This window comes from Giraffa tippelskirchi, chromosome 12 (genome assembly GCF_054371585.1).
Source record: "Giraffa tippelskirchi isolate mGirTip1 chromosome 12, T2T-mGirTip1v1.2.pri, whole genome shotgun sequence".
NCBI classification, from domain to species: Eukaryota; Metazoa; Chordata; class Mammalia; order Artiodactyla; family Giraffidae; genus Giraffa; species Giraffa tippelskirchi.
Window position 1 is genome coordinate 105,091,437 of NC_137286.1, and position 23,944 is coordinate 105,115,380.

The following is a 23,944-nucleotide window of genomic DNA, read 5'->3' on the forward strand; positions in this document are numbered from 1 at the left end:
GCCGGGTCGAATGATTTCCTACATGGTGGTGATAGAAGGTTTCTCCTCCTTTCGTGTCTCATCTCTTTTCTCCGGAGTTGTCTTGCTCTCAGGCAGACAGCCCTGTCCAGGTGACGTGGTGACCGCCAGAAGCTCCAGCTTCGCCCTCTCAGAGAGAGAGCTCGTTGGAAATTGCTCTGTAAACTGGAAAATGCCAAATAAGTGTGGTTCCATTTGTTCCAGGGTTGAGTGCGAGCATGTGTTGCACTGAGAGTTTGCGTTAGTCAGGAAACTGTGACTGACCACTAGATCTTCCCGTCCTCACGCTCCAACTGGGGGTGGAGGGGTGGGAGGGGTGGGGAGGGAGTTCTCATCTTTACCAGACAAGCAGAGTCACTGGAGGTTTCGTCTTCATGAGGCTCCCATCTGCAGCATTTGATTGTCTTAGAAGCTTCATGACATGTTTGAGGTATACAGTGCTGGTCACACCACTGTGTGTGTGTACACACATATATATAATTTATTGTTTCAGTGTATGTGTGTGTACACATATAAAATTTATTGTTCTAGCGCTGTGTACTATTGTGTACTTGGATAGCAAAAGTTAGCACCTTTTTTGGATAAGTAATTTATAAAAATTTAACCCATCTCTGTTTACCAGCAACAAACCAAAAAACTGTAAATATAGTATTACAGCAAGAAGAAGTAGAAAGTGTCTATCAAAACTGGTCTGTCCAGTTTTGATTTTTTGATATTTACAGAAGGAAAGATCGCCTCGTCTATGAGGACAGTGCCCGGTGTTTTTGGGAGGGGTGCTAGGTCTTTGTTGCTGTGGGCTTTTTCTGGTTGCAGTGCACAGGCTTCTCAGTGCAGTGGCTTCTCCTGTGAACACAGGCTCTGGGGCGCGTGGGCTCTAGAGCACAGGCTCGGTAGCTGTGGTGCGTGGGCTCTTCATGGATCCAGGATCGAACCTGCGTGGCAGGTGTACTCTTCACCACCGAGCCCACCAGGGATGCCCCCAAAGCACCTTGTTCAAAAGTACGTTGTGTTTAATTTCAGTATGCTAAATAAATGAAGGACTGAACCATATTTATAGAATGAAAGATCTGATATAAAAATACTGATTTTTCTCCAATCTATACGCTTAATGTAATGTCCTCACTTGTTGGCTTGACCCTAATGGGCTGACTGTGATCTCCTGTGGAAGCCGATGGCTCAAGAACAGCGGCAGAAGGGTGGGCTTGTCCAGTCGGGACCACTACCCAGGAAGCTGGGGGATTTAGGCCCGGGTAGCGATGCTGTAGGGGTGCGGGGGCACAGAATGGTGGAGCTGAGCCCAGTGCTGCAGGCAGGCTCGGTGCATTTACGGCCTCCTGACCACCAGCCAACAGCCTTGCCACTGTGAGGGCGAGAAGGGACTGCTCAGTTTCAGCGGTGCCGTCCCAATAGATCGTCCACCAGGAAGAGATGAAAGCTGGATCTGTCCCCTTCTGCACACTAAAGTAAAGTGAGTTAAAGACCTAGATGTGAGGAGCAGAGGCCTAAATTTGGGAGAAAGAGTCTTCCTGAGCGCTCCTTTCTGTTCCTGCTTGAACTCTGGTGTCGTGCATACGGCACAGAAGACTGTGTCCACTGCATGAGGGCCTGAGTCGTCTGTTCAAGAACTGGGTGAAAACCAGTGAGGAGCTACAGATTGGCATAGAGGTTTTCAGCATTGTAACTGGAAAAAGAATTTTTCCTTTCTAAATTGCTATCGTGGTTTAAAAAAAACGTGACAAAATGTACCATTTGGAAAAGAAATATTTTTTAAAGTGCTGTGAATGTGCAAGAGGCTGGACGTGTGCTGTGCCACCTAGAGTGACCTTGGGGTTGATGGAGATGAGGAGCAGAGCGAGTTCAGAGCCGACTCAGGCACACACGAACCACAGATATTGTCTGTGCTTCTCGCTGTTCGCCACTGTCTGGTGTTGCCCGGAGTGTGGCCTTGTCTGTGAGGACGGTGCCTGGTATTGACCATGGTGTGATGTCATCTCTGAGGACGGTGCCCGGTGTTGACTGGGATGTGACGTCGTCTGTGAGGACAGTGCCTGGCGTTGACTGCAGTATGATGTCATCTGTGAAAGTAATCCAGAGGCTCAACTCCTTTATGGACCTCAGAGAAAGTGTGGTCTCAAGTCCCAGCTGCCGAGACCAGTAGAAGTATAAAGAGAAGTGAATAGTGAGCCCCAAATTCAGGTAGTCTTACCCCTGGAGCAAGGAGGGGCGCACCGAAGTCTTAGGAATGTTTTCTCACTTAAACTGATCAGTAGCCGTGAGGTTGGTAAACGGGTCACTCAACAGAATATGGAAGGGCGTTCTTGGTGTGCAGCCCATGCCTCGAAGTGGGAATGGGCTGTTTTGGCTGCAGCATGTGAGGTAAAGAATGGGCTTGGGCAACCCACAGGGAAGTTGTTCCCGTGTGGGGACTGCATTGCTGGCGGGCAGAGGGAGCCGGTGGGCTGAGGACCAGCGTGGAAGGTGCCTGTGAGCCTGGGGGTGGGCTGGGCGGACAGACCCCATTGGGCGCTGGTGCTGTGTAAGCTGGGAGGGGTGCTCCCTGTGTTGGAAGGGGCTGTTGGGAGGAGGGGTGCAGTGTGGGGATTGGTGTGGGGGGCCAGTTCAGGCTGACTGGACGATGCCTGTGAGCAGCCGTGGGACCTGGGGCTGCAGGCCAGGAGGCAGGGACGGGGAGCCGTGTAGGAGAGGGAGGCGTGCGCCCACACAGAGGATGCTGTGAGCGGAGAGCCTGCTGGGTGAGATGGGGGACGTGTGAGATGGCCCAGCCTGTCAGCCTGTCTTCTCGTTGAAACAGCTTTTGTCACGTACCAGAAAAAACTGAGATTTTAAATGTGCTTTCTGTTCCATTTCTACTACTAGAGAGTAGCACCTACTCTCTTTTTAGGGTTAGGTAGCTTGGAGCGTTGCTTGTAGGACATTTACCATGGATGTGTGTTCACAGTAGGTACACTCGCAGCAGATGAGTCACACGGGACCTGAGGGCTTCCTGTCTGGAAGCTGCTCAAGTTTCGAGCAGATTCTTAACCTGTGTCGCTGCCATTGTGGTTCTAAGTGCAAAGGAGCAGAGCCGCCAGTCCATAGGTCGAGGGTGGAGTGTGGCCAGCCGTGAGCCGGCCTCTATCCAGCGTGCTCTCCCCGGCCAGCTCTCCTTCAGGCCCCCTGACCACGCAGAGCCGGGGCCAGCCGCAGCGGGCGGCAAGTAGAGAGGGTGGGTGCACCGGCCTTGTGTGCTTGCGTGCAGGGTTGTGCTCTGCTTGGTTTTCGAGTCTCAGGAGGAAGGTCACAGGCACACCTGCATGGAGACGATGCCCCTGCTCCCGCCATTGGGGCTGTGTTTCCACTAGAGCTTGTTTGCTGTCTTGTTCACTTGATATCACTTTTGAAGAACTTCTTTCTCCAAAATAGATATGTGAGAGTGTATAGAAATCCTTCTCCATCAGAGGGCAGACAGACTGAAAACCATAATGACAGGAAACTAACCAATCTGATCACATGGACCACAGCCTTGTCTAACTCAATGAAACTATGAGCCATGCCCTGTAGGACCACCCAAGATGGACGGGTCATGGTGGAGAGTTCTGACAAAACGTGGTCCGCTGGAGAAGGGAATGGCAAACCACTTCAGTATTCTTGCCTTGAGAACCCCATGGACAGCATGAAAAGACAAAAAGGTATGACACTGAAAGATGAACTCCCCAGGTCAGTAGGTGCCCAATATGCTACTGGAGATCAGTGGAGAAATAACTCCAGAAAGAATGATGGGATGGAGCCAAAGCAAAAACAGTACCCAGTTGTGGATGTGACTGGTGATAGAAGTAAAGTCCGAGGCTGTAAAGAGCAATATTGCATAGGAACTTGGAATGTTAGGTCCATGAATCAAGGCAAATTGGAAGTGGTCAAACAGGAGATAGCAAGAATGAACATCGACATTTTAGGAATCCGCGAAGTAAAATGGACTGAAATGGGTGAATTTAACTCAGATGACCATTATATCTATTACTGTGGGCAAGAATTCCTTAGAAGAAATGGAGTAGCCATCATAGTCAACAAAAGAGACTGAAATGCAGTATTTGGATGCAGTCTCAAAAACGACAGAATAATCTCTGTTCATTTCCAAGGCAAACCATTCAATATTGCAGTAATTCAAGTCTATGCCCCGACCGGTAATGCTGAAGAAGTTGAAGTTGAACGATTCTATGAAGACCTACGAGACCTTCTAGAACTAACACCCAAAAAAGGTGTCCTTTTCATTATAGGGGATTGGAATGCAAAAGTAGGAAGTCAAGAAATACCTGGAGTAACAGGCAAATTTGGCCTTGGAGTACAGAATGAAGCAGAGCAAAGGCTAGTAGAGTTCTGCCAAGAGAACACACTGGTCATAGCAAGCACCCTCTTCAAACAGCACAAGAGGAAACTCTACACATGGACATCACCAGATGGTCAATACTGAAATCAGATTGATTATATTCTTTGCAACCAAAGAAGGAGAATCTGTATACAGTCAGCAAAAACAAGACCCAGGAGCTGACTGTGGCTCAGATCATGAACTGCTTATTGCCAAATGCAGACTGAAATTGAAGAAAGTAGGGAAAACCACTGGACCATTCAGGTATGACCTAAATCAAATCCCTTACGATTATACAGTGAAAGTGAGAAAAGATTCAAGGGATTAGATCTGATAGAGTGCCTAAAGAACTGTGGATGGAGGTTCGTGACATTGTACAGAAGGCAGTGATCAAGACCATCCCCAAGGAAAAAAAAGTACAAAAAGGCAAAATGGTTGTCTGAGGAGGCCTTACAAATAGCTGTGAAAAGAAGAGAAGCGAAAGGCAGAGGAGAAAAGGAAAGATATACTCATTTGAATGCAGAGTTGCAAAGAATAGCGAGGAGAGATAAGAAAGCCTTCCTCAGTGATCAATGCAAAGAAATAGCAGAAAACAATAGAATGGGAAAGACTAGAGATCTCTTCAAGAAAATTAGAGATAACAAGGAAACATTTCCTGCAAAGATGGGCTCGATAAAGGGCAGAAATGGTATAGACCTAACAGAAGCAAAAGATACCAAGAAGAGGTGGCAAGAATACACAGAAGAACTATACAAAAAAGATCTTCATGACCCAGTTAATCACAATGGTGTGATCACTCACCTAGAGCCAGACATCCTGGAATGTGAAGTCAAGTGGGCCCTCGGAAGCATCACTATGAACAGAGCTAGTGGAGGTGATGGAATTCCAGTTGAGCTATTTAAATCCTGAAAGATGATGCCGTGAAAGTGCTGCACTCAATATGCCAGCAAATCTGGAAACCTCAGCAGTGGCCACAGGACTGGAAAAGATCAGTTTTCATTCCAATCCCAAAAAAAGGCAATGCCAAAGAATGCTCAAACTACCACACAATTGCACCCATCTCACATGCTAGCAAAGTAGCAAAGTAGTGCTCAAAATTCTCCAAGCCAGGCTTCAACAAGTACATGAACTGTGAACTTCCAGATGTTCAAGCTGGTTTTAGAAAAGGCAGAGGAACCAGAGATCAAATTGCCAACATCCGTTCGATCATAGAAAAAGCAAGAGAGTTCCAGAAAATCATCTACTTCTGTTTTATTGACTATGCCAAAGCCTTTGACTGTGTGGATCACAACAAACTGTGGAAAATTCTTCAAGTGATGGGAATACCAAACCACCTGACCTGCCTCCTGAGAAATCTGTATGCAGATCAGGAAGCAACAGTTAGAACTGGACATGGAACAACAGACTGGTTCCAAATCGGGAAAGGAGTACAAGGCTATATATTGCCACCCTGCTTATTTAACTTATATGCAGAGTGCATCATGAGAAATGCTGGACTGGATGAAACATAAGCTGGAATCAAGACTGGCGGGAGATATATCAATTACCTCAGATATACAGATGACACCACACTTACGGCAGAAAGTGAAGAAGAACTAAAGAGCCTCTTGATGAAAGTGAAAGAGGAGAGTGAAAAAGTTGGCTTAAAACTCAACATTCAGAAAACTAAGATCATGGCATCCAGTCCCATCACTTCATGGCAAATAGTTGGGGAAACAGTGGAAACAGGTTTTTTTTTGGGGGGGGGTGCTCCAAAATCACTGCAGATGGTGATTGCAGCCATGAAATTAAAAGACACTTACTCCTTGGAAGAAAACTTATGACCAACCTAGACAGCATATTAAAAAGCAGAGATGTTACTTTGCCAAAAAAGATCCATCTAGTCAAAGCCATAGCTTTTCCAGTAGTCATATATGGATGTGAAAGTTGGACTATAAAGAAAGCTGAGCACCAAAGAATTGATGCTTTTGAACTGTGGTGTTGGAGAAGACTCTTGAGGGTCCCTTGGACAGCAAGGAAATCCAACCAGCCCATCCTAAAGGAGATCAGTCCTGAATATTCATTGGAAGTACTGATGCTGAAACTGAAACTCCAATACTTCGGCCACCTGATGGGAAGAACTGACTCATTTGAAAAGACCCTGATGCTGGGAAAGATTGAAGGCAGGAGGAGAAGGGGACAACAGAGGATGAGATGGTTGGATGGCATCACCGACTCGATGGACGTGAGTTTGAGTAAACTCCGGGAGTTGGTGATGGACAGGGAGGCCTGGCGTGCTGCAGTCCATGGGGTTGCCAAGAGTTGGACACGACTGAGCAACTGAACTGAACTATAGAAATTACTGTAGATATCTGACATTTGTGCATTCAAGCAGATGAAGATTAGGTTTTTATACCTTTAATTTTAAATATATCTTTCAGAGGTTTTCATCGGAGATGTCACAAGTTTAGTTTACTTTGTATAAAATCATATCATAGCACACTGCCTTTATGTGGCGTCCAGGGTTGATGGTTTTACTTGAAAAGTTCTAATTTTAAATTAACTGATAAAACACTAAGATAAACAAATGTGTCTATTAAACGATTTCTACCATCTAGATTAAAATGGCAGATATTTTCCCATCCGTTATTTTTAAAGGAAGCCTGATAAGAGAGCTTGATCACGTGGGAGCTTTTGTATGTTCTTCTTCCCTCACACTCAGATGTTGGCTCAGGGAATGGCATAAAGGTTTCTTTCTTTCAGTGTGTTAAAAAAAAAAAAATACTGTCTATTAAAACAGTAGAACTAGACCCCAGGGTGGTTAAAATTTCATCAGTCCCTTTCCAGAGAATCTAGCTTCAACTGTTTGCTAGAAATCCTCCTTTCTCCTGTTTACTTTCTTCCCTGGGGAAGCAGTCACGTTTCCTCCTATTCTTATGTCTTGGCTCTTGAACAAACGAGAACAGTCTCCTGGGAGGTGAAGGCATGCCCAGGTGGCATAGTTTGGAGTACTTGACGTTGCTAAGCACATGTTAGATTAAACAAAACAATATTTATTTTTTTTCTCTTAAATAGAAAGACCATATGGTGCCTATCTAGAAAAACCTAAGTGGTTAATTGCATGTTAAATTCCTTTCCTCTTTGGTTGCATAAACAACTGAGAAAATATTTACCTTCTCTGTCATGCTAGATTTATTTATGACTTTGTAACTAAAACATAGAAGTGTTATAAATTGAAACTTTAATCTCAAGATTGACTCATTTGCTAAAAATTTATATGGTTTCAGTTTGTGGGACAGCTGCAGCTCTAGAGTTCACTGATCTAAAACATGAGGAAGTCATATGACTTACCCGGTTGTTTTTTTAACATAGTCCTTGGAGCCAAGTCACCAACTTTCATTCTCATCTTGGTTTTCATGAATAATGCTATGCTTTTTAAATTTTTTTTGACTGCAGATTCACATAGGCTAGGTCAAGTGAAATAAAAACCCAGGATACTCATTTCTTCTTCACCAAGTAGACTCTGTTTAAATGATACACGTGTCTTAGATTTGAGGATGTTTGTTTCCAGAAGCTTTCGCCCTGGTGATTGTCCAAGTGGATTCTCGTCCATGGTGAGCCTTGGAAGGATGCAGGGAGCTCGGGGTCCCAAGGGCTGTTCCTGGTGGCCTTTTACCTGTGCCCTGGGGTCTCAGGGGGCAGCACCAGCCCTGTAAGAAGCCTCTGGGTGAGTTAGGTTAGTTGATGCTAATCTTGCATTAACTACATTTGAGGATGTCATAGGTGCACGTAACCAGAAATCAGAAGGTGTGGAGGGTTTGCAGGCGGTCTCCCCTGCTCTGGGCCTGTCCGGGGGTGGGGAACCCCCAGGTCACGTAGTTCTCCCCCTCTCACTGGAGGATGGAACCTCTTTCCACAAGTGTAGAGGCACTTCTCATCCATGGGCCTCCACATATTTCCTTCTAGCACTTCTGTGGTCTTGTTTGTTGCTTTTAAATCTCTGTTTAAGTTTCTGGTGGTGTAAGTCGCCAGATTTGGAACCAGCTTTACTTTTTCTAACCGGTTTTTTTATCAACCCACTTGCCCCTCTGATTTGAAAACGTCTGCTTTGTGAGATGCTAAGATTTGTGTCTAAGTTTCCTTTTCAGGGCTCCTGCCAAGGCTGGATAATCATTGGTGAGGGTTTTTGTTTTTTGTGGTTTTTTTCTTATTTTTATTTATTTATTTATTTATTTATACACAGGTGCCTTGCTCCACTTTTCCTCCGTGGATCTGCCTGTTCCTATCACACCATGTTTATTTATGGTCTTCCTCTCAGAAGTGCCCCATACATCTTGTTAATGTCCTCCTGTTGTTGTATGGGCTTTTTTCTTGCTCTTGTGAGTGCCTCTCTTACTGCCCCTTCCCCCCTTTTTTAGGTCTTTATCATCGGCACACAGAAAGTTATTTTTACGTTAGTGCGTTGATGTTGTGGCTAACATTTTTAATGAACGTCTTGCTGTCCTTGATGCATGTTCACGGGATTGTAAAGGTTTCTAGATACCACTCTCTCTGTATAAATACATACTTACACACATGTATGAAACCTCACAACATATGTAATATTTTTGCTCCCCCTTTTCAACATTTCTGTGACCCTCGTGTCCTTCACTAGTCCAGTAGCTTGAACTTTTTTAATTTTTTATTTTGTATTGGGGTAGAGCCAATCAATATTGTCAATAGTTTCGGGTGGACAGCAAAGGGACTTAGCAGTACATAAACATGTATCTATTCTCCTCCATACCCCCCTCCCAACCAGGCTGCCACATAATGTTGAGCAGAGTTCCATGTGCTGTACAGGAGGTCTTTGTTGATTATCCACTTTCAATATAGCAGTGTGTACATGACCTTTCCAAACTCCCCAACTCTCCCTTCCTCTTCCCACCTTCCCTGCACCTATAAGTTGGTTCTCTAAGTCTGTGAGTCTGTTTTAGTTTTGTAAGTAAGTTCATTTGTATCATTTCTTTTTAGATTCCATATATAAGGGATGTCATATGATAGTTCTCCTCTGACTTCACTCAGTATGATGATCTCTGGGTTCATTCATGTTGCTGCAAATGGCATTATTTCATTCTTTTTTATGGCGGAGTAGTATTCCATTGTATTTTTATCCATTCCTCTGCTGATGGACACTTAGGTTGCTTCCACGTCCTGGCTATTGTAAGCAGTGCTGCAGTGAACACTGGAGTGCACGTATCCTTTTGGATCGTGTTTTTCTCTGGATATATGCCCAGGAGTGGGACTGCAGGGGCGTGTGGGAGCTCTGTTTTTAGTTTTTTAAGGAACCTCCGCACTGCTCTCTCCAGTGGCTGCACCAGTTTACATTCCCACCCGCAGTGGAGGGTGTTCCCTTCTCCCCACACCCTCTCCAGCATTTGTTGCTTGTGCATTTTTTGATGATGGCCATTCTGGCTGGTGTAAGGCAATATCTCATAGTTTTTATTTGTATTTCTCTAATAATTATTGATGTTGAACATCTTTTCATGTGCCTCTTGGCCATTTGTATGTCTTCTTAGGAGAAATGTCTGTTAAGGACTTGTGCTCATTTTTTTGAGTGGGTTGTTTGTTTTTGATGCTGTTAAGTGTCTTGAGCTATTTGTAAATTTTGGAGAATAATCCTTTATTGGTCACATAAAATTGCAAATATTTTCTCCCAATTTGTGGGTTGTCTTTTTTGTTTTGTTTATTGTTTACTGTGCAAAAACTTTTGAGTTTGAGTAGGTCCCATTTATTTTTGTTTTTATTTCCATTATTCTGGGAGATGGATCAAAAAAAAGATGTTGCTGTTATTTTATGTCAGAGTGTTCTTTCTATGTTTTCCTCTAGGAGTTTTATAGTGTCTACTCTTGTGTTTAGGTCTTTAATCTATTTTGAGCTTATTCATCGAAAAAGCAAGAGAGTTCCAGAAAAACATCTATTTCTGCTTTATTGACTATGCCAAAACCTTTGACTGTGTGGATCACAATAAACTGTGGAAAATTCTGAAAGAGATGGGAATACCAGACCATCTGACCTGTCTCTTGAGAAACCTGTATGCAGGTCAGGAAGCAACAGTTAGAACTGGACATGGAACAACAGACTGGTTCCAAATAGGAAAAGGAGTACGTCAAGGCTGTATATTGTCACCCTGCTTATTTAACTTATATGCAGAGTACATCATGAGAGATGCTGGGCTGGAAGAAACACAAGATGGAATCAAGATTGCCGGGAGAAATATCAATAACCTCAGATATGCAGATGACACCACCCTTATGGCAGAAAGTGATGAAGAACTAAAGAGCCTCTTGATGAAAGTGAAAGAGGAGAGTGAAAAAGTTGGCTTAAAGCTCAACATTCAGAAAACTAAGATCATAGCATCTGGTCCCATCACTTCGTGGCAAATAGATGGGGAAACAGTGGAAACAGTGTCAGACTTTATTTTTTTGGGCTCCAAAATCACTGCTGATGGTGATTGCAGCCATGAAATTAAAAGACGCTTACTCCTTGGAAGGAAGGTTATGGCCAACCTAGATAGCATATTTAAAAGCAGAGACATTACTTTGCCAACAAAAGTCCGTCTAGTCAAGGCTATGGTTTTTCCAGTGGTCATATATGGATGTGAGAGTTGGACAGTGAAGAAAGCTGAGCGCTGAAGAATTGGTGCTTTTGAACTGTGGTGTTGGAGAAGACTCTTGAGAGTCCCTTGGACTGCAAGGAGATCCAATCAATCCATCCTAAAGGAGGTCAATCCTGGGTGTTCATTGGAAGGACTGATGTTGAAGCTGAAACTCCAAAACTTTGGCCACCTTATGCGAAGAGTTGACTCATTGGAAAAGACCCTAATGCTGGGTAGGATTGGGGGCAGGAGGAGAAGAGGACGACAGAGGATGAGATGGTTGGATGGCATCACTGACTCGATGGACATGGGTTTGGGTAGACTCCAGGAGTTGGTGATGGACAGAGAGGCCTGGCGTGCTGCAACTCATGGGGTCGCAAAGAGTCGGACACGACTGAGTGACTGAACTGAACTGAACTGAGCTTATTCTTGTGTACAGAGTTAAGGGATGATCTCATTTCGTTTTTTTACATGTGGCTGTCCAGTTTTCCCAGTACTATTTGTTTAAGAGACTGTCTTTCCAACATTGTGTAGTCTTGCCTCCTTGGTCATGGATTAATTGACCATTGGTGCTTGGGATTATTTCAGGGTCCTTCTATCCTGTTCCATTGATCTATATTTCTGTTTTTGTACCAGCTGATGACTATAGCTTTGTAGTATAGTCTGAAGTCAGGAAATCTGATTCCTCCAGGTCCATTTTTCTTTTTCAAGATTGCTTTGGCTATTCAGTGTCTTTTATGTGTCCTTAACAAATTTTGACTTTTTGTTGTTGTTCTAGTTCTGTGAAAAAATGCCATTGGTAATTTGACAGGAATTGCACTGAATTTGTAGATTGAGTGGCTTGAACTTTTAAAATCACGCCAAATAACACTGGAGACGTTGAACACCCTGGTTGTGTCCATGGTTTCAGTGGAATATTTCTGGCTGGATTTGAGAGCAAGCCTGTATGTGTGTTTGAAAGCCTGTTCCCGGGTCAGGAGGCATGTATTCCAACCACAAAGGCAGGAGTGAGGTGTGGACACAGGCAGGGCAGCTGGAGTTCAGAGGACAGGGCAGGTCACCCCACGTGGTGGTGGTACAGCAGATGCTCGAGACTTGGACACTCCTCTGTAACGTGAGCACTGACTCGAGTGGTCATCGTGAGGACAAGTGAGATCACGCGTGTGGAAGCATGCAGCCCAGTGCCTGGCGCCTGGTGAGAACACAGCGAGTTTTAAGTAGTAATGTTCTCGTCAGTGTAACACGTGGTTGCTGAAGGGAGATTTCATCACTGCATGTGGGGCGGCTGCATCAGGAGAAGCAGGCTCACACATTAAAGGAGATGGACATCCCCACGTGTGGGCAGGATGCTGAGGCTAACCTCTGACCAGAAGGACGGCTGTGGGCCAGGCCACTCGTGTTCCAGGACAGCGCCCACAGCCACATGCTCCAGCACTGTGATGGCGGTCTGTGCCCTGAGAACCTGCATCCCCAACCAGGTTATTGAGTATGAGAGGAGTTTACCATGGAGTTGCTTACTCTCGGTCTGTAGTGTGTACAGTTAGTAATTGTGGAATTGAGCACCCTGCTGCATGCTCTATTTAATACACTTGCTCTTCAGGTCCTTCTCTTCATGTGTGTGTGTTTTTTCAGTCTCAGGGAAGCTTTGGAATGCTTGCTGATTTATGGAGAGTGAAAGTGAACCAGACTTTCTCAGAACATTTAGAAAAACTCAGACACTTAAAAGCTAAAAAGCATAAAATCAAACAATATTTGAAATGATTTACACAATTTCAGCGATAACACTTTTCTACTTAAGCCAGTGTGCAGTCTAAATAGCCCTTTCATGCGGCTCAGTCCTGTACGTGAACACAGTGGAGGTCTATAAATCAGATGGTAGTTTACATTTATCTCACATTTTTTCTAACTCATTGTCCTTCTTAAAACTTAGTGTATCCTTCAAAAAGTCAAACCAGTTCTGTACAGAATAAGTTAAAGTGAATAAATAAATACATAAGATTCTGGAGAATAATATCTGGCCACGGCTGAGTTTAGAGAAGAGATTTAGAAAGAAATAAGAGGGCATCAGTTCTTTTCAGCCTTCAACAGGCCACTGTTCACACCCGACCTTCAGGAGATCACACCTTGACCTTCAAACCTTGGAGAACCAAGAATAAGCCTCCCAGGGTTCCTGTTGTTACTACCCTGTGGAGTGATGGTACCTGAGTACTTTTATGTGAAAAGTTCCAATAATGCTTAGGTGCTGACTTTTTTTTATCCAACGCTTGTTTTGAGTTGCAGTAGTATGCACTGTTTGGCGTTGCCCAGGGTTTCCATATGTTTCAAGCATAAATACAGCAGGATTTTTTTTTTTTTGGTAAGAAATTGCTAAAAGCTGTTACATCAGGAATGTTAGAGATTCTTCAGACGAGATCATCAGGGAAGACTGATGACAGGGCGATTGAAAGCAAGCAGCCCTCGTAGTTTCAGGGGCCGTCACATGTGTCATGTGTCAGTTACTCTGTACAGAATGAACGTAGGGACGGGCCTGCAGGTGATGTGGCATCGTGAGCCCTGGGCTGCACTTCCGGCATGTGTTCCCCTCGGGGTGGGGGCTGGGACCCCCCAGCTATGCATAGCAGGACGGAGGTGGGAGGGTGTTCTCACCTCTTTGTAGAAATCAGGTCTCATCTCATCACCCTTAGTGAGACACGTATCCACTGCAGCCCATTGCAGTCTACAAATGAAGTTATAACACACACTTTTAATATGATCTGAAGCAATTGTTGACTGTGTGAATTAAAATAAGTTTGCAAAGCAGCAATTATTCCCACCAAGGACCGTGGGTACAGATCATGTAAAGTTAGTGGTCTGATAGGCAGGAGCCAGGTAAGTGAAGAGTTTCCTGTGTGGACACCAGATTTCACAGGTTTCAGGGACCACAGGTGACTGAGAATTAACTGCCCTGAGTCACCCACTGCTCAGTGTCACCCATGCACCTCAGCCTGACCCCGGGAAAAGTTAATGAAAATTACTAACATTTTCAATTTTGTTTTTTCACTTCAGAAATTGAGACTGTGTGTGTGTGTAGTCAGCACATTAATTAGTCATTTTTAACCTGTTTCTTGATATCTTCATAATTTTAGGGATTCACCTAAGTTATCTCAATCAATTAGATCACCATTATGTTTCCATGTTTCATCTGATAAGAACATTTCCATCTGAATTGGTTATGTCTTTGTTCTGGTTATGGAGTTGGTTTTGACAGACACTGGTATTTTCATGGAGTTTTACTTTTTTTTTTTTGCAGATCCTTTGCCCCACTGTTTAAATATAATTGACAATGGAATTAATATTTTGGTTAGGTAGTTCGGAGTACTTTTCTCTTAGAAGACTGGGCCCAGTCTCCTTAAAATGAGCCATAAGTGTACCATTAGCAGAGAAAATGGTTTCTAGTTGTCATTAAGAACTTTATAAAATTCTCGTACTGGTACTGTGGAATTCTCGTACTGGTACTGTGGAAATCATTCAGGCTTCTATGGTAATATGGAGAGGGGTTTGTTTTTGTATCCCAGAGAGCAGTGTCAACATTCTAGCTCGCTGCTCCACTTGGGGTAGGGTCCTTGTGCGTCAGCTTCTCGCAGCCATCAGCTCTAGGCGGCCCGTTCCCTGGGGCCAGCAGAGTCAGCACCTTGGCGTACTCCTAGGGTAGTACTCTGACGTCATTCTGCACAGGGGCTCTCCTTTTTAGCCGTAAAAATAGCTGGGTGGTGTGCTTTGATATGTGTTGAAGCCGACAGGATAGAAATTAATTTACAAGTTGTAGGGTCTAGTCTGAACTCGGGAATGTGGCACAGGGATCTGTTTGAGGATCCGTGGGATTTGAAGTCCAGGTGGCTGTAATCTTCACGTGTGTTGGGAACACAGAAGGTCCCATAGTTAGAAATGCGGAGTGGGCAGTATGGAGGAACGGGGGGCTGGGGGTGGGTGGGGAGCTCGGATTAGGACTCCGGGTTCTGCATCCTCTGTGCTCGGCAGTTGGAGTCCAGGTGAAGTTGCTGCGACAAAGCCCCCAGAAACAGAGACTTAACTACTTACTGACCAGAAACGTATTAACACGTCTTTTGTTGCCCAAACATTATTGACCAGGGTCTTTCAATATTCATTTAAATAACAGATCGCTGGGCACAGCCGTTAGTTTCTGCAAAAGCTCCTAGGTCAATAATGTGTTAAGTGAGATAACCCAGCAAGGCAGAGGCCAGCAGGTCGGGCCAGGGGCTCCTCGGCTTGTGGCCTCCCTGAGTCCCAGGTGTGGGTCTGGTTCCTGCTTCTTCCAGGGGAGCAGGAAGGGAAGGAGGTTGCGGGGGTGAGCCACTGTCTTTTGAAGCACCTGGTCTGCAGTTACACACTCACTGCTGGCGCGAGGCCACCCTGAGTCACCAGAGGCCCGGGGGGCAGTGGTGCAGGCCAGGGCCAGCTGGGCAAGGCAGACACCTGCCCGTGGCCTTGACCCGCTTATGCTTTTGAGTCTACTATAAAATAGAAACTGTTAAAAAAAATAATTATTAAAATTATTAAAAGTTACAAAATATTTGTAAAAATACCTTCCTCAAAAATTTTCACGAAGACACAGCGATATACTTTAATAAGGATTGGTTAATTTTCAGTTTGTTTCTCTTGATATTTCTAAGCACAGCTCTAATTTTTTTTTCTTTTTCTGATAATTTTCTTTCTTTACGGCTGCATTGTCGTGGTTGCTATGTGTGGGCTTTATCTAGTTGTGGCCAGCAGGGGCTATTGTAGTTGAGAAGCTCGGGCTTCTCACTGCGGAGCCCAGGCTCTCGGGCTCACGGTTGCGGCTCCCAGGCTCTAGAGCACAGGCTCACTACTTGTGCGCTCGGGCTTCATTGCTCCGAGATCAGGGATGGAGCCCGTGTCCCCTACGTTGGCAGGTAGATTCTTTACCACTGAGCCACCAGGGAAGCCCAGCCCTCTGTTCTCAAATAGATATTGGTGTGTGTCTTCTACTGCCATGTAACACGTCACCCTGCAGTCGTGGCTAAGCCAGCTCACAGTTCACGGCTCCTGTGGGTGGGGTAGCAGTCGGGGTGTCAGCCGGGCTGAGGTCTCACTTGGGGCTTGCCTGCTCCACCCGGGTTCTTGGCAGAGTTCTCATGTTTGCAGGACTGAGGGGGCTGACTTCTTGCTTGCTATCAGCTGTCGGACCTCCGTGGCCCTCAGGCCCCAAATCCCCCACCCAGATCCTGCAGGGTCCCTGCCAGGCGGGCTTTCCCACCACGGCCACCGACCGCGGGAGACGAGCCCGCAGACATCCCGCTCCTCAGCCAAGTCCCTATGGTCAGACCTGCTCGCATTCACAGGGTGGAGGCCCACGCAAGCATCCATGGAGGACGGGGCCTAGAGGGGGCATCCACCACGGCGGCTGGGTTTCTCTTAAAATTGCTTTATTCCAGACAGAATCCCTGTGTAGTTTGGCATTGCTGTTTCACGGGTTTTGGTAAAATGTCAGTGGGGACTTTTTATTAGAAATGCTTGTCTCTATGACCTCGTGGAAAAATGTGTACACACATTGATAGAGAATATTCATCTGAGAAGGCAGGTGTGGCGGGGGTCCCTGGTTCCCACATGCTTGGATGGACTCTCTGGACACCCAGGGCTGGGTCTCCCGGGACATAACCCGAGCAGAGTGCTGCTCGTGCAGGGGCGGACAGCCCGGAGGGAGGGCTGCACACAGGGCTGGCGCACGAGTGCCCTCGGTCTTGCTGTCCTTCAGCCCTGCTCACGGCGGGGGCACGGGGCACGCTGGCCTCCGCCAGCCTGTGCGGTCCTGCTGGCCCCTGGCTTGTCGAGTCTGTGAGGCTTGACGGAGACCAAATCGCACATGAGGAAACCCCATGCAGATGCTGTAAACAGTCCAAACCTGGCCTCTGGTGCCAAAGCCAGCCCCCAGAGTCTTATAACAACTGTCATATAGTGCAGTCAAGGAACTCTTTAGGAAGGAAAACACAAGCTGTGTTTAAGAATCAGCTTGAGGTCCTGATGTGTTCTTAGTGCCGGGACGCCCTCCTGCTTGTGGTACGGGTGTTGTTCCCAGGCGCCGGCCTCCTGGTCTCGATCCAGAGTCCAGCCTGTGAGGAACCACTGTGACACAGCTCTCAAGTGTCCATCCTCTGTCCACCTGTCCATCCACCCCGCTGTTCACAGACAGCGGTGAGTGCCTCGTGCGCCCCTGGACCTTGTTCTTAGGGAAATTTCAGTTCTGTGTGTGACCCAAACCAGTCAGCTGTGGTGGGCTCGCGGGAGATGCTCAGGGCCCCGTGCCACGGGGAGGGCCGGGTGTCCTCAGATCGGCCGCGCCACTGTCACCAAGGAGCTGTTGGTTGTTTGCAGCTTAATCGATTAGGAAGAAGTTGTTTATCTAGTTAAACATTTATTGTGTTGATGAAACTTCATACTTTGTTTTCCAGGGTGTGAAAGGATTTGTTAGACAATGATTACCTTAGTTAAGAAACTTAAGCTTCAATTTTTTTGTTTTCCTCTTAAACAACTTTGCTGTCAGCTGAAGCATTCATAAAGAGACAGTAGGATTACTCCTGCAGGTCAGGTTTGTTTCAGAGAAGCATCTTCTGAGGACGGGCCCTGGTAGCAGCGGCTCCGTGCGTGCCTGAGGGCCGCCTGCCTGCCTCTCGGAGCGAGCCCGCTTCCTACCAGGCAGCCGTGGCAGCTTGTTCTCGGCTCCCGTCCAGCATGTGCAGGAAGTTTGCCGGGGGAGGCTCTTCCCTGGGAGCACACATGGCCTTTCTGACCGTGACAGCGACGCTGCCGGGCCTCCCAGACGGGACCGTGGACATGTCCAGCTCGTGACCAGCACTCCTGCCATGAGGCTGGACATCCTATCTGTTTCTGTCCGAGCCGCGTCCAGCCGCAGTGAGCTTGTACAGGGCAGTCGGGGTCAGGGCAGTTCTCCCGAGGCCTGTCCTGGGCTCATGGCAGTCGCCTTCCTGCCCTGCCCTCCCCGTTCTCCCCGTCTTGTACGACCCACGTAACCCAGCCCTGTTGGCCTTGGGCTGCCCCAGCAGCCTCATTTCAGAGGCCCATCTCCACGGACGGCCTCACGCCGGGGTCCTGGGGGCCGGGCCCCAGCCTGCAGGCTGGCAGGGACTTGCTTCCCGGCTCAGAGTGTGACGACGTGGAGGGTGCTGGCGTGAGGGCCGCCCTGTCGGGGGAGACAGAGGGAACACATGTGCGGGCTCACCCTCCCTATGTCTCTTCTGTCCGGCAGGCCTGGCAGCTGCGCTTCAGCCACCTGGTGGGTTATGGCGCCAAGTACTACTCCTACCTGATGTCCAGGGCCGTGGCGTCCATGGTCTGGAGAGAGTGCTTCCGGCAGGACCCTTTCAACAGGTAACAGACCTGGGGGGTTTCACGGCCCACACCTCTGTATCCGAGGCCAGGTGCCCAGAGCTCACCTGGACCCTGCAGGAAACTGGGCCACTGTGGGCCGGGCGTCCTCCCCGGAGGGCCAGAGAGGCCAGTTCCAGTTCACGAGTCCTGAGAAGGCGCATCCTTTGAAAGCAGAGCAGTAATTTCCATCTGGGCTTGCAGTCGCTCAGGGCATCCTTTCCCTTCGCCACACAGATGGTGGGGCTAAGGCGGGGGCCTCAGACTCCCCCGGCAGGTACACATCAGTCCCACATCCGGGGCAGAGAGTGTTCTAAGAGGGGACACAGGCTCAGAGAGGGCTGGCGATTTGTTCAAGGCGTCACAGTGAACAAACCAGACCAAGATTAGGTCTGCTAATCCCTAGTCCTTCACTCCCCCCAACCCCACACCACTTAGTTCTTCATGTCATTTGGCAAAGGCTTGAGTTTTCTCAGCGGTTAATAGTCATTCTCAGTTGAATCTGATGTGATAGAGTCTCTAAGTGTTTTACAGCCTGGTGCCCACATGCTATTTCATCTCCCACCCTCTGCGCCTCCGTTGGCATTTGGGCTGCTGTTTAGATTTTATTACTTTCAAAGGCTCTAAAGCCCAAATTGAATACCATGAATCAACTCTGGGGATTATAGTTCTTTACTGAAGATTTATATAAAATAGGCAAAATACTCTCTTGTTTAAAGGAATCACACTTTACTAGAAAACCACATATCCTTAAGTACATGTGTTCCCCAGCATTTGTACCTTGTTTATGTACGCATTCTCGCCTAGACATGCAGTTGCGATATTTTTATGGACATGTAAAAGTAAGCTAGTAAAAATACTCATTGGACTAGAAAATGTCTAAGCTCTATCAAAAGATCCTTTTTGGTCCCAGTTCTGAAAAGTCTCCAGGCTGGAAGCCAGGCAGCAGAGCTGAGGCAGGCGGGCCTCTCACTGCCTGTCCCCGGCCTCCACCCACGGTCCTGTCTGGGGCACACACCGCCCCAGCGCTCCCTTCAGGATGGAGCCAGGATTAGCATCTGATGTCAGCGTGTTTCTGATGCTGAAATGCTAGCAACATTCCAGGTTAGAGACCACAGTCACAAAATAGCCCACATAAAGAGCGTCCAGAAATAGTGGAATGAAAGCTTTGTTTACTTTAGTTATTATGCATTAGAGCAGTTGCATTTTCTATTTTAAAAAGTAGGCTTCCCTGGTGTTCAGATGGTAAAAGCATCTGCCTGCAATGCGGGAGACTCGGGTTCAATCCCTGGGTCGGGGAGATCCCCTGGAGAAGGATATGGCAACCCACTCCAGTACTGTTACCTGGAAAATTCCATGGACGGAGGATCCTGGTAGGCTATAGTCCATGAGGTCGCAAAGAGTCGAACACGACTGAGCAACTTCACTTTCACTTTCGGCACTAAATAACTTGTTTTCAGGTGTCACTAATTTGGAGAATTTCCGTCTGTAAAAACGCTTCCAGTCTGCTTATTTTGCTGGCCCCATGCCCCACGATCTCTGACCACAGCCAAGGCCTCTCCTGAACATTTTTATGCCTTCACTCTTGTGTCACTGTTATTTTTCTGTTTGCTGGGTACCTTCTCCAATTCTTTGCTGAGAGAATGGCATAAGTGATTTCAGATCTCTCCTCTTCACTGAAGTAATCCTAAAGATGATGGAGGAGGAGATATGTAACACACAGTCCTTTCTACAAAGCACATGCTTGCTACAAACAAAGTGAAAACTAGAGTCGTCCTCTTAGAGTGAACGTATCACCACTGGTCTCTGTAGAGTAAGGTGGAGATAGGATCGGATGTTTAGAAACCAGAAGATGACGGAGGGCAGCTTCTGTGACTGTGACATCCGTGTGGCTTCCTCTGGGGTCTCGGGGGTGTGGAGGGTGCCTGAAGATGTCCTAACAACCCCGTCTCCACAGGGCGGCGGGGGAGCGCTATCGCCGGGAGATGCTGGCCCATGGCGGGGGCAGGGAGCCGATGCTTATGGTGCAAGGTAAGCTGAAGTGAGATGCGCTCTAAGCTTTTGAGCTGTGTGTGTGTTTGTTTTGCATCATCTGTGATGAAAGCTGTTCATATTTTGTTTTTTCTTTTAAAGAGAGGATGCTTCAGCCTTGCACGTGGCTGTGAGGGTGTCTCACTGTGTCGCAGATGACAAGTCAGTAACTGACTGACTTAGACAAGGAAAAAATTTCAGGCTTTAGCTCTCAAAATGTTACTAACACTCTAATCAGAAACTTGTTACAAATTCTCAGAAAATTTGCCTTAGATTTTGATAGGTTACAGTGGGTAGCCTAAAGAATTCATTTCTTATCTCTCATGAAAGCCTGGCTGTACACACTGTTAGAAATTCCATGGCATCAGGGTGGGTTTTTTTCACTTGTTAAAAAATTAGAACCTACTTAAGTCTGCTCTGTGACATAGCATGGTGCTTGTTTTCCTGTGCATTTTGGACGAAAATCTAATTGTGAATGGGAGAGACTGTCACGGTATTTCAAGGAGAGGTGGGTGGTGCTGGTGTCTCGGGGTGTGAGCATCGCCGTGGCGGGTCCTCTGACGGCACAGCAGGAGGACACCCTGAGTGGGGTGGCACTGTCTTCAGGCTGAACCCCATGATCCTGCTAGTGAGGGGTGAGGTGATGTCTGCTGCCCAGGTCTGCACTGCTGTCCTCACAGGAAGGGCTGTGTCCATCGCAGCTGGTCCAACCCAGCCCCGCGGCCAAGAGCTGCTGCCGTGCCCGGCGCTAGAGGCGACCCTGAGTGCACAGCCCTCCCAAGAGGGTGCGCACATCCAGGCTCGGTCTGTCCGATGCCACGGCAAGTGTGTAACGCGGGTCAGCCAGCCCAGCCCTGCTATGCTTCAGGGTGAACCCTGGCCTCCCCTCAGGATCGCCTCGGGTCACCCTCGTGATGAGGCGCTGACGGCTGACTCTCCCAGCAACCCCCTGCGGAGGCTGCTCCCTCTGCCCTCCTGCTGATGGGGTCAGCTCGGGGCCAGCCTGCACGTGGCAGGGCGCAGAGGAGCCGGGCTCAAACCTGTGCCTTTGGAGCCCAGGACAGCCGGCCGTACATTCCGTGTGGACTCAGGTGAGCATGAGCGCACTTGGCTGGCGGGCCGTGGAGACGGTCAGCCCGCTGTGACGGGGGTCCTGGGCGAGAGCTCCCAGCGGTGGCACTCGGTGTGCCCCTGCCAACCCCACGTCTGCACGCCCGCACACATAAACGTGAGCCCACATTCGGCCCCAGCCGGAGGAGAATACCAAATCCTTTTCAGAGTTAACTCGTTCGGTGTATTTTTCTCCTCTGCTTCTAAGATGTTGTGTCATCTCTCCAGCAAGTCTATTCTTCATATGAAACATTTTTGTGTCAGGAACCTTAGTATTTTTCCATGCTGAAACTCATACTCACAAGAGAAAAGCAGGCCTGTGGTTCAGACTAGAGAAGATAGAGCATCCAGATCGCAGCTGGCTCTGCTCATGGGCACTAACATCTTCCTGACACCATCCCCCAAGACCCACTCCTCCACACGCTTAGTTACCTGGCAGATGAACAGAGGGTGTGACGCCTGCTGTCACCCCACAGGGTGGGATTTGTAGGATAAGACCTTCGGGGGCATCCCCTCTTCTGTGTGCGTGCGGCCAGCCTGAGCCCCAAAGCAGGACTGTCCTGGACTGAAGCTCACAGCCTTGGGCAGTGATGGACAAGTCACAGTTGGAGGGACAGCTCAATCTAGCTGGTCTTACTTTTCTATGAAAACGTAGGTGCTTCGTCTATTCTAAGTACTTACCAGGGACACGTAAAGGGTTCTATTAACTAGCGGGAGGTAAAGAAACATAGCCCTTACTCTCAAGTTGTGTACCTCTGTGACCAAATAACAACTGGTTAACCTCCTGACTTACCTAAGAGTGAGCATTTGAGAGGATCCTCAAGCCACTCGTCAGTCAGGACTCTCTGAGTTGTGCTTGGGATCTGAGTGACGGACACGGCACAGGTGAGCTTTAAGGTTACTCACTCAGTGGGCAGGGCCTGCACGGATCCCCGCACATGCGGGCTTCTCTCCTAACTCTGCCTAGGAGCCTCGGGGTAAATCCACAGCAGCAGCAGCAGCAGCTAAGTCCTTCAGTCGTGTCCGACTCTGTGTGACCCCATAGACGGCAGCCCACCAGGCTTCTCCGTCCCTGGGATTCTCCAGGCAAGAATACTGGAGTGGGTTGCCATTTCCTTCTCCACAGAATCCCTCTCAAAATTCTAAAAGCCACTTGAAGAAAACAAAATCGTAGTTAAAAAGCCATTTCCTTCCTCAAAAGGGGGAAAAAGTCTTTACACAGTAAAACAGAATCGGATCTGCAGGTAGCAGCTCTGGTGCTTTACTAAATTACTCGAGATAGTCAATTTCCCCAAGAGAGATAAAGTGTGGTTTATTTGCAGGGCAGGAAATAGACACACAGACTTAGAGAACGGGCTTGTGAACACAGTGGAGAAAGGCGAGGGGGACGAATTGAGAGGGTTTCATTGACACACACACAAACCCTGTATAAGACAGCTACCTAGTGGGAAGCTGCTGTTTAACATGGGGAGCTCAGCTCAGTGCTGTGTGATGACCTAGAGGGGTGGGATGGGTGGGTTGGAGGGAGCCTTAAGAGGGAGGAGATATATGTATACTTATAGCTGATTGACATTGTTGTACAGCAGAAACTAACACAACATTGTAAAGCAGTTATACTCCAATTAAAAAGAAAAAGGGTTGGTTGTCTGTGAAGCCCATGACTGAGTATCATAGTTATCAGATGCTTTGTTGATGCTATCAAATATTTGACACTAAGGCACCCATTAGCACTTTTAGAGTCCCAGGAAGCGCTCTCTGAATATTATTGCCATGACATGAATTCCACCTTTTACTTATACTCAGTTTCTCCCTTTAAATTACAATCTAAAACATTGGCACAGCTGTAATAAAACGATGCTATCAATCAGTTCAGTTCAGTTGCTCAGTAATGTCCGACTCTTTGCGACTCCATGAATAGCAGCACACCAGGCCTCCCTGTCCATCACCAACTCCCGGAGTCCAACCAAACCCATGTCCATCGAGTTGCTGATGCCATCCAGCCATCTCTTCCTCTGTCATCCCCTTCTCCTCTTGCCCCCAATCCTTCCCAGCGTTAGGGTCTTTTCCAATGAGTCAACTCTTTGCATGAGGTGGCCAAAGTATTGGAGTTTCAGCTTCAACATCAGTCCTTCCAATGAACACCCAGGACTGATCTCCTTTAGAATGGACTGGTTGGATCTTCTTGCAGTCTAAGGGACTCTCAAGAGTCTTCTCCAACACCACAGTTCAAAAGCATCAATTCTTCGGTGCTCAGCTTTCTTCACCGTCCAACTCTCAGGTCCATACATGACTAATGGAAAAACCATAGCCTTGACTAGACAGACCTTTGTTGACAAAGTAATGTCTCTGCTTTTAAATGTGCTATCTAGGTTGGTCATAACTTTCCTTCCAAGGAATAAGTGTCTTTT

At 47.3% G+C, this 23,944-nt stretch overlaps 1 protein-coding gene across 1 annotated transcript in view; it reads left to right on the top strand.

Annotated features, from left to right (window-relative positions):
- MIPEP (mitochondrial intermediate peptidase) overlaps positions 1-23,944 on the top strand; it is an 84,500-nt gene that overhangs the window by 46,902 nt on the left and 13,654 nt on the right. The window contains exons 17-18 of the mRNA XM_081551054.1: positions 18,277-18,398; positions 20,353-20,426. Coding sequence (XP_081407180.1) covers positions 18,277-18,398; positions 20,353-20,426 — 196 coding nt within the window. The remainder of the gene's footprint in view (positions 1-18,276; positions 18,399-20,352; positions 20,427-23,944) is intronic.